The sequence below is a fragment of the Olea europaea genome, chromosome 14 (assembly GCF_002742605.1).
Source record: "Olea europaea var. sylvestris chromosome 14, O_europaea_v1, whole genome shotgun sequence".
Classification (NCBI taxonomy): domain Eukaryota; kingdom Viridiplantae; phylum Streptophyta; class Magnoliopsida; order Lamiales; family Oleaceae; genus Olea; species Olea europaea.
This window is the reverse complement of record NC_036250.1, coordinates 11,213,167-11,223,409: the sequence shown is the minus strand read 5'-3', so window position 1 is coordinate 11,223,409 and position 10,243 is coordinate 11,213,167. Positions and strand designations below refer to the sequence as shown.

General features: G+C 40.5%; 1 protein-coding gene across 3 annotated transcripts; it reads right to left on the bottom strand.

The window, feature by feature from the left end:
- Positions 1 to 3,868: 3,868 nt before the first annotated feature.
- Positions 3,869 to 9,489, bottom strand: LOC111409151 (probable methyltransferase PMT26). Of its 3 annotated transcripts, XM_023039117.1 has the most exons (10): positions 9,142 to 9,489; positions 7,177 to 8,324; positions 6,946 to 7,095; positions 6,574 to 6,844; positions 6,239 to 6,349; positions 5,984 to 6,158; positions 5,564 to 5,836; positions 4,668 to 4,862; positions 4,149 to 4,399; positions 3,869 to 4,110 (listed from the first exon to the last, which is right to left on the bottom strand). In XM_023039117.1, the coding sequence occupies exons 2-9, from the start codon at positions 8,269 to 8,271 to the stop codon at positions 4,171 to 4,173; spliced, it is 2,499 nt and encodes an 832-aa protein (XP_022894885.1). In that variant the 5' UTR covers positions 8,272 to 8,324; positions 9,142 to 9,489; the 3' UTR covers positions 3,869 to 4,110; positions 4,149 to 4,170. The 3 variants fall into 3 exon arrangements, with proteins under 3 accessions (XP_022894885.1, XP_022894883.1, XP_022894884.1); XM_023039115.1 differs by having other exon boundaries at positions 3,869 to 4,399; positions 9,142 to 9,487; XM_023039116.1 differs by lacking the exon at positions 9,142 to 9,489 and adding an exon at positions 8,422 to 8,541 and having other exon boundaries at positions 3,869 to 4,399.
- Positions 9,490 to 10,243: the final 754 nt, after the last annotated feature.

Genomic DNA, 10,243 nt, shown 5'->3' with positions numbered 1-10,243 from the left:
ACGCCCCGGCCACATTTTGCACATTGATGAATAGGATTTTCCAACCTTACTTGGACAAGTTCGTGGTGGTATACTTGGATGACATTGTCATCTATAGCGACAACTTGGAGGATCACGCAAAACATCTCCGAACGGTGTTCCAAGCATTGCGGGAGAATGAGCTATACATCAAAAAGGAAAAATGTTCCTTTGCCAAGGAGGAGGTGCACTTCCTTGGACATATCATTGGCCACGGGCACTTGAAAATGGATGAGGCAAAAGTAAAAGCAATCAAGGAGTGGGAAGCACCAACCAAGGTAACCGAACTTCGTTCTTTCCTTGGTCTAGTTAATTATTATCGGCGGTTCATCCAAGGCTACTCAGCGAGGGCAGCCCCACTAACGGACCTATTGAAGAAGAATAAGACATGGGATTGGTCCTAGAAATGTCAAACGGCCTTTGATAATTTGAAGGCGGCCGTGATGGAGGAACCGGTCTTGGCATTGTCGGATTTCACCAAGACCTTTGAAGTACAAACAGATGCCTCAGACTTTGCTATTGGGGGTCTTCTAATGCAAAAAAGGCATCCTATTGCTTTTGAAAGTCGCAACCTCAACGACACTGAGCGTCGGTATACGGTGCAAGAAAAGGAGATGATGGCTATTGTTCATTGCCTACGAGTGTGGCGTCATTACTTGTTGGGCTCAAAATTCATCATCAAGACGGATAATGTCGCTACTAGTTATTTCCAATCACAAAAGAAGCTGACTCCCAAGCAAGCACGTTGGCAAGATTTCTTAGCGGAGTTTGACTATGTGATGGAATACAAGTCGGGGAAGGCGAATGTTGTAGCCAATGCGTTAAGCAGAAAGGCGGAGCTTGCAGCCATAAGCCAAGCAAAAGGGATGTTGCTTGATTTGATTCGGGAAGGCATGGATCATGATCCATTGGCTAAGGAGTTGGTAAAAGCTGCCCAAGAAGGAAAGACGCGACGGTTTTGGGTCGAGGACGGCTTACTCTACACTACGGGGCAGCGTATCTATGTTCCTAAATGGAACAATTTGCGGCGAGATATCATCAAGGAGTGCCATGACACAAAGTGGGCTGGTCATCCAGGGCAGAAACACACATTGGCACTACTTGAACGAGCTTACTATTGGCCGCAAATGAAAGACATGGTAGAGCTCTATGTAAAGACTTGTCTTGTGTGCCAACAAGACAAGGTGAAAACAAGGTCCCCAGGGGGTTTGTTGGAGCCTCTACCAGTCCCGGAGCGTCCATGGGACTCTATCACCATGGACTTCATTAGTGCCCTGCCTAAATCCGAAGGGTTCGGGTCAATAATGGTGGTGGTGATTCTCTAAGTACGACACCTTCATTCCTGTCACCAAGGATTGCACAGCGGAGGAAGCAGCAAGGCTATTCTTCAAGAATGTTGTGAAGTATTGGGGGTTACCGCGGAGCATAATAAGTGATCGTGATCCCCGATTCACGAGTCGGCTATGGACGGAGTTGTTCAAACTCCTAGGCTCGGACCTACACTTCTCTACAAGCTTTCACCCTTAGACGGATGGACAAACAGAAATGGTGAATGCTTTGTTGGAGTGCTATCTCCGGCACTTTGTAAGTGCCAATCAGAGAGATTGGGCCAAGCTCCTGGATATTGCACAATTTTCCTACAATTTACAAAGGAGTGAAGCCACGGGGCGGAGTCCATTCGAGTTGGCGACGGGACAACAACCACTAACACCCCACACTTTGTCCACTTCTATTGAAGGAGGGAAAAGCCCCCGGAGCATACAAAATGGCTAAGTCATGGGAAGAGCATGTCGACTTAGCACGATCTTGTTTAAACAAAGCACGGAGGCGCATGAAGAAGTGGGCCGATAAGAAGAGACGGCCTTTGAAATTTAAAGTTGGCGACCAAGTCCTTGTGAAAATATTACCTCAACAATTTAAGACGTACCGAAGTGTGCACAAAGGCTTGGTACGGAGATATAAAGGGCCGTTCCCGGTGATAGCTAAGGTTGGCAAGGTATCTTATCGCCTTGACCTACCTAACACTTTAAAGATTCATCCCGTCTTCCATGTGAGCATGTTGAAGCCATATCATGAAGACATGGAAGACCCTAGCAGACGGGAGTCACAACGGGCACCTCCGATTGTGACTAAGTCATTTGACAAGGAGGTTGATGAGGTTCTAGCAGATCGCATTGTTCGAAGGCGTGGAGTGCCTCCTTGCCAACAATTTTTGATAAAATGGAAGGGATTACCCGAGTCCGAAGCAACGTGGGAAAGTCAAGAAGACTTGTGGCAGTTCGAAGACAAACTAAAGCATTACGTGGCGACGAGGGCGTCGCCCAAATAGGCAGGGGAGAATGTCACGACTTGCTCGATTTTGGCACAAGAAGATCGAGAAATTTAAAATGTTGACGACTTGAGGCTAACCGGAATATTCTAGACTCCCACAAGTGCATGAAGATTGCTAGAATATGGTGGGACATTCTAGAAGCCTACAAGCTCCTCACTTGGTGGATTATTCTAGATCATCCTAGTTTAGTCCATAAATATTTTAATGTAAATATTTGTATAGATAATTCTAGATGTGTAATCTAGACCATTGGATAGAAAAGATCCTAGCCATCCATTTGAGGAGTCTACTACTATAAATAGCTTGGTAGGATTCATTTGAAGGCATCAAGAGAGTGAAGTTGTAAAGAGTATCCTTATTCAATACAAAGCCTTCTTTGTAAGTTCTTGTGTTCCTTCATTGTCCCTTTCTTAAAGTGTTCTACTTAGTGCCTTTCTAAGACATCAACGCCAATCGGGAGGCTGACTTAGTGTAATAACCGCGGGGCGGAAGTTGAAGACACTAAAGTCACACGGTTCTTGAAGGAAATTAGCAAGTCCGTGACAAGTAGCAGACTTAAACGGCTAGTTCGGCTAATCGCCTGCCAACCCGCTGGTTTCTTCCATTTGCTCTACCCCATCTTTCCTTCCTCTCGGATGGCAGTTTGGTGTTGGGGTAAGGTAAGGAGGAAGAGTAAAGAGGAAATTATTTCTCGTAATTTTTTTATAGATAATCCATCCCATCCAAATTCAGAAATAATAAAGTTCTTCCACATACATTATAGTTATTATTGTTATTCTTTTATTTTTTGATATTCTATAGTTTCATTATCCATACCTATTTATATTTTAGACAAAAAAATATGTGACAATAAACATAAACGATGGTGTATGGATAGGAAATGGCCAAAAACACAGTATCAACTTGTCGTAGAACTCGTAATTTATCAAAAACATGTTCAAAAATTGTTTAATCGGTTTAACTTAAAAATATGTGAAGAATAAGTAAATAATAGTCTAGGGACGGCAATTCGACTCATTGGCTAGGCCCGAAAAAATCCATATCCTGGCTCGAGGTTCGGTAGAACTCCATTTTGGGAGGACGGGCCGAGCCCAAGCTGGCCCGTGAGCCAAAAAAAAAAAAAAAAAAAGTGAGCCTACCAAGCTCGGCCCGAGCCGAATTTTTTTGGCTAAGCTTCGAGCCCCAAAAAAAGCTTGCACATTTTACCCAAGTCGAGCCCGAGTCTCGAGTTTCTGCTCGACTCGACTCGACTCGACTCATTGACATCCGTAAATAATACTTATAGATTTCACAAAATATATTAATAAAAAGTAATTTGACTGATTATAAACAGTTTATAACAATTTGTAAAAAGGGATTTATTATCATGGCAACATGATTAGTAAAACTGAGACAAGTGCAATGATGCATAAACATTCAACTCTGATACTCTCATTTGCAGTAACTTGAAGAGAAGTCCAAGGAAACTTTGATGAAGACAAGTGTAAAATTGCTTAGCTTAGGTAACAATGGACCAAATTCAAAATTTGAAGCAAAAATTTCCATTTCCATAAACGTATCGAACAAACGGGCTTTACACTTTCAGAAAGGTGTTCCACGTTTTACTGACAAGTAACAACACAACACTACAACAAAAGAACCTCGACCGAGCCTCTAACCAAGAAATCGAAGCTAAAAGCACTACTTGGCTAAGACAATGCACAATAGCCTTAAGACGAACACAATTACCACACTGTTAAATTAGCATCGATACAAAAAGAATACCTATTCTCCGTGGTAGGAAAGCCTCGCGTATCAAACTAGGTATGTCGTATTATACCTTAAGCAATAGCATATAAAATTGTCTCGGCTTCAGTAGGGCGCCACATTGTTTTTTGGACAAACAACAATCCTTGCTTATCCCTAGAGTAGGTCGAGCGAATCTCCCACTTCATAGACTTGAATATGCTTTCAAGTTCATTAAGGGTCTCAACATTGTCCTGGACAATGAGCTTTCCTTCAGGTCTCAGGATTCGATCAACCTCCGCAACAAGAGCCATGAAATTACACCTGTCGACCCCCGAAATACAGACTTGTTAGAATGAAGTTTAGAAACGTTTGGCAATTGGGTTAAAGACACTGGTGGTCACCGACTTTTCACATTGATCATTCCAATTTGGACATTTTTCCATGTCCGTTAGTTTGACTAACAGAAAACTGATGTAGCATCTGTTAATCAGACTAAAGGAGAGTAAACAAATTGTAATAGGTTTCGCCAGAAGTTTAGTGACCACCAGTGTATTAACCCCGCATCAAATTACTGGAATATTATACGCACTTCTTCTTAATTTTTGAGAAGATATGATCTGCATGGAGAAGATCATAAGATCTTGGATATGTACTGAAGGACTCGCACCAGTCGTGATAAATTCCAAATAGACCTCGTTCGTATATAATTGGTAGTGTATCCGGAGCATCTATGGATATAACATTCATAACCCACACATTCAGTTCTTTCAAAGCAGCAGCCAATCTGCGAAGGGAGCCAATAGATTAATACAAGCCAAATAATACTGAAAGATAAGATTTGCAATATAAAGGTTTATGCTTTCAAACAAGAGAATAACAATGCCGATTAAGTGGCGACACAGCAAATACTCCGCAACAAAAAAATGCAGGAACTTAACAAGTTCACAATCAATTGGCTGAAGTCCAAAAATTACACTGGAAATAAAAATGGTCCATGCAATTAGCCATAAACCAAAATTATCAGGGTATTTGGGTAGCATATCCAACGAAAAAATAATAAGTGCATGTACCATATCAGACAATACAACGGAGAAGATTTTAGCTGCTTCTTCCTTAAGAGAGTCCGTACTATCTAATCCACCTCACTAAACAGACTACAAAAGTTAAAAACCACCTGCCATTGAACTGAACCAAAATTATATGTGATAATTACTTTAAGCAAAATTTACAATTCGTATTGGGAAGATTTTATAAAAGGTTAAATTATAAATAAATAGAAATGAGTACAAAATAAGTGAATAGTACTCGTGGGTCCTTTGAAATGCATGGATAAAAATAAAGTTTGACCATTTATAATTATTTATAAATCATTTATAAATTAGCTAGACCGAGGCTTGGTTGCATATACATGTGCACTACGAAGGGAGAAAAATATCACTGAGCACTCAAAAAAATAGCTAGAGCTAGATGGTATTTTTTTCTCACCCTCCATAGACAGCACGCATGTCCATGGCATTTCTCACAGTGGACCATTTGATTCCCAGTCCATTCAAATATGACTTGTTCACCACATTCTTCCAATGTTTATAATCTGCAGCAAAATCCTCTGGAGCAGGTTTACCATAAACTCCAACCTGCGAGCTCAGCAACCAATAAGGTGCTTTCTCCAATCTGGCGGGCCATTGTTCTGGCCACTGAGACCCACGTTCCGAAGAATCAGCAGGCAATTTGTGGATGCATGCTTGCAAAGGCACATTCCTGGACATGTCAAGATAAAATAACTGCTTTTGTAAATGTAAAGACGAAATTCAATTCTAATATAGCAATATAGCTCAAAATTAAATTATCACAGAAAGATCAAAGAAGTCAATTGGGGTGTCGTATTTCTCTTAAAGAATAACATACCAAGCAGCATTAGGATCATCCGAGTCCTCACAAAGTGGAGGATCATTTTGTGACCTTTGCTCATAGCATTCATTTGAAGTTGGCTTGCGATATGTAGCTATACCTACTCGATTAATTGTATCCTTAGTAATTGAAACAACCTCCCAGCACATTGCCTTAGTTAGTTTCTTCATGGCTGCCAAACATTCCCACAACACAATTTTAGATTCTACGAACATTGTATGCTTAAATGAAAACAAGATTTTAAAGGGATACCTTCCCAAATCTCAACATCTTCGTCAAGCTTCTGGTAGACAGGAGTAGCAGACCAAACAAATAGACCACCAGGTCGAAGCAAACGATTCAGCTCCAAGAGAAGTTTACCACCTGCATGTTGTAACATGCTGATGAGTGTCAAACAGACTTACAATAATTACAAATTCAAAGAAAGGTGAACCGTGTTTGAGTTGACAAATGAAGCATGTGTTTAGAGAAAATTTTGAGTAGAATTTTTCATTTACAGAGTTTGTTACTGTGTAAGTTTTTCAGGTCATTTAATTTAGCAATTATATACCAGTCCTTCTCAAACTGAGCAGTTGGCAGCATTGTACCTTCAATGTGCCAGGGTACCCTGCAGCGTGCACAGTGGACTGAGTCAAAAACTCTTGCCGGGTATGGGAGTCTCTTGGTACCCATAACGGCCGATATAGCAGGAATTCCTCTTTCGAGAGCAAATTGAACCTGAGCTTCATGTTCATCTTTGGGAGCCAATGACATGGTTAGTGTGTCCCTTTCAAATAGAAAGCCACCAAAGCTAGCAACACCACATCCAACATCCAGTACCACACGTGAGTGTTTTCCCCAGGCAATATCAGGCACAGACTGTGCACAGTCAGTTAGCACAAGTTGAAAAAATAAACTTAAATGATCCTAAAAAGCACTAGATATTAGTTCAAAGAAAGAAGATGAATTCAGAGTCTTACTTGCTGTATGAAATCGATGTAATGAAGAGCACCATGCTTAAACTGGGTGCCACCTCCAGGGAAGGTAAGGTATTCACCGCTAACTTTAACCCAATTTTGGTGTCCTTTAACTTCTGCAAGCTTGGTATGGGGAACATTATGGTACCATATCTGTAGGAATGAGACTAGAAATAATGTGAGAGAAGAAAACTACAAAAATGCAGCTACAAAAAATCGTCTAAAGTACTGCACCTTTTCCCGGCTTGTAGGCCATTCGACTGAGCGTTGGTATCCTTCAGGAAGTGGAACGAGACAGGTGGGAGGTTTATCAGGACAGTGCCTCTCCCTATGTTCATAATGCTTCGTAGATCGAAGGTTCTTCATCGCTTCCAAATTGTCAAGGCACGGAATATAATCTGTCCCAGCAGTGGTATTACAAAGCTTCCAATTGTACGCATTTTGTGACCCTGTAGACTTTTGAACTTCTTTCTCACTCTTTGACTCGGCTGCCTGAGTTGAAAATGCTCCATTTTTGGTCTGCGTTTCATTCAGAAGCTCTGATTGAGCCCCAGAAGGATACACCTCACCTGAAGACTGATCCTTCTTCTCACCAGAACCTTGTTGTGAATCCAGATCTTTCTTTTCCTCACCCTTCTCCTCTATTTGACCATCTTTTGTATAACCCGAAGCTTCGTCAGATTTCTTCTCATTGTCATCAGACTTGTTTTCCTGGTCTCCAGCTTCAGAATCTTTACCTTCAGTCTGCACTACCCCATCTCCCTTCTTTTCCACTTCTTTCTCTAACTCATTCTTAGATCCATCTTGTTTCATTTTTTTACCATCATCTGTTTTGTCTTCTCCATTATCTTTCTTTTCATCCTCTGACTTCTCTTCAGGTTTCTCTTCCTGCCTTTCGTCAATGGTTTTCTCCGTCTCTTCAGGCTTTGTCTCTTCGGGTTTAGTCTCTTCAGGCTTACTGTTCTTATCCTCCTGATCTGAATTCAAACTAGTGTCCGCTTTGGTAGCATCATCAGTTAGATCACCTGGGTTATCTTCAAACTGCTTTGACTTGTCCTCATCGTTACGACTACTTTCATCAACCATATTGTTACTATTCCCACCATTGCCAGCATCGTTGTTATTTTCACCATTGATCTCACTCGGTTGTGTCTTCATCTCACTCTTGTTTTCCTGAGAAGCGACATCCGATGTAATGGGGACCACAGACGATGATGTCATCATCCATACCCCAACTAAGCAAAGAGCTACGAAAACCACTATTGTGACTGTTGAACAACACGATGACGATTTTCTGCCATCAACTCTAGAGTACTTTCCTAAAGCCATACTTCTACACGTAAAACTTGAATCAGTCCTCAGAGACCTTTTTTCTATTACACCTGAAATGTAAGCAAGTATACAATAAGAAATCTCTTCAAATCCATTTTCTTCACTTGATTAATGTTTCGACTTTCAAAGATTAAATCTGTAAATTACTTGAATAATGATCTAGAGACAGTGATAAACAGCATCATAGATCAGCTTTAATTGCTTCAAATTTCAATGCAACACGAAAGTCCAAATCAGAATCTGGTCATCATTAGATCAAATAAACACAAATGCCGAACAAAAGAGATCCAAAAATAGGCAATTACATATAAATTCTAATCTTACTATTAAATGAAAAACCCAAAAGTTGTGTTCACAGACAGGGGCGAACCCACATGGGGTCACATGCGGTCAAATGACCTCACAGTTTTTTGAATTTTTTATTTTTTTGTTGAAAACCTAATTTTCTGCCCCCAAAAAGTTCAAATTCTAAATCATTTTCCATATCCATTATTTAGTTCATAAATATATCATATAATCCACCGATTTCTTTTCAAAGTGCAAATATTGAACATGATCAGCAAACAATCGATTTTTCCTTTTTGTTCATGATACGTTGTTCGAAAAAAAAAAATGACCCCACAGTTCGAACTGTCTGCTCTGCCCCTGTTCTCAGATTTCTGTGTGCCAAAGTATCAGACAGATAAACAAACTCTTCATTCCCTGTATCGGAATAACAAAATCCATCGATAACTAAACGACACCAGAAATATAAATCAAGAACTAGATCTATTGCAAAGAAAAAAAATCAAAATTAAAATTGAAAAATACACATTACACATCTAAAGAACACCAAAATATAGGCTGGGCCAGCTTGAATCAAATTACCTTTTTCGGTTATACTCAATGTGGATCTGAAACAAGTAAAGCAGCTTGGCTCATAGGCTAATTCTCTTAATGCAAAACGCACCGCCTCCCTCTCCGCCTTGGGGGATGCTTGTAAGAAAGAAAGGTAGCATAGAGAAGCAGATATATGTATGTATATATATAACTAGAAGAGATAGCAAAGTTTCGAACTTTCGTGGGATTTTTTTTAATGCTAATGAGGAGATGGGAATGCAGTAATTTTTTAATGCAAGTTGCATGAGAATTGGGTTTATACGGTAGTTTAGTGTAATGTACAGAGAGAGGATGGACATGGAGTGGATGAGAGAGACGGCACCACAAGATTGCCTTGAAATTCTGGCGGAGAAGAAGCCGGGTAGAATTTTATTTGTGTAGAAAAACACAAGAAAATAGTAATAAATAAAGAATTTTGCCAGTTGGTTGTCAACTTGTATATATAGGATGAACGATAAATAAATGGACAATCTGCCGAGTATTGTGTATAGCATCCCTCTTACATCACGTTTTTTCCCATTTCATTTGAATTTTGCTAGTAGTACGGAATCTTGATTGTACAGCTTCCCTATCGGAGGGGGCACGAATCGTGGATCTCCTCCTATGAGGAAGTTGTCAATCGAAATTGTTAACTCCAGTTGTACAGATAGCAGAATTTTTTTTTTTTTTAATATCCAGGTGTCCCAATTTCGTCATACTAAATCCTGGACCCCTAGCCACCGGCCCCTCAGTGACTAGCGGAGGTAAACCGCAGGTTGTGCCCTTGTTGGATCACAGTTTCCCATCCGGTCTAAACTCCTAGTCTCAAGAGAGCTTTCCTTCATAGTGATTGATCCACCAATAAATTGTCCCTATATTGGATCACAGGTTCCTCCTAGAAATCGAACTCTCCACGCTGAGGTTGCGAGCGCGTCAAAGGTGATTGATCCACCAACTCGGATGTGCCCTAGGGGGCATACAGATAGCAGAATTGATTTCATTTACGGATGACAAGGAGATGAAGCGAGATTGGACAACAAAGCGGGGTAAAGACTAAAAATATCTCGATTTTTTATGATATTTATTTATTTTTAAACCAATAAGAAAAAAC

What these genes read in the sequence shown, in the direction of transcription:
- LOC111409151 (XM_023039117.1), bottom strand. Translation starts at nt 8,271, where the DNA reads ATGGCTTTAGGAAAGTACTCTAGAGTTGATGGCAGAAAATCGTCATCG. An exon ending in ACATCGATTTCATACAGCAA is followed by an intron (nt 6,845 to 6,945) that starts GTAAGACTCTGA and finishes GACTGTGCACAG; the next exon opens with TCTGTGCCTGATATTGCCTG. An exon ending in GATGATCCTAATGCTGCTTG is followed by an intron (nt 5,837 to 5,983) that starts GTATGTTATTCT and finishes TGACATGTCCAG; the next exon opens with GAATGTGCCTTTGCAAGCAT.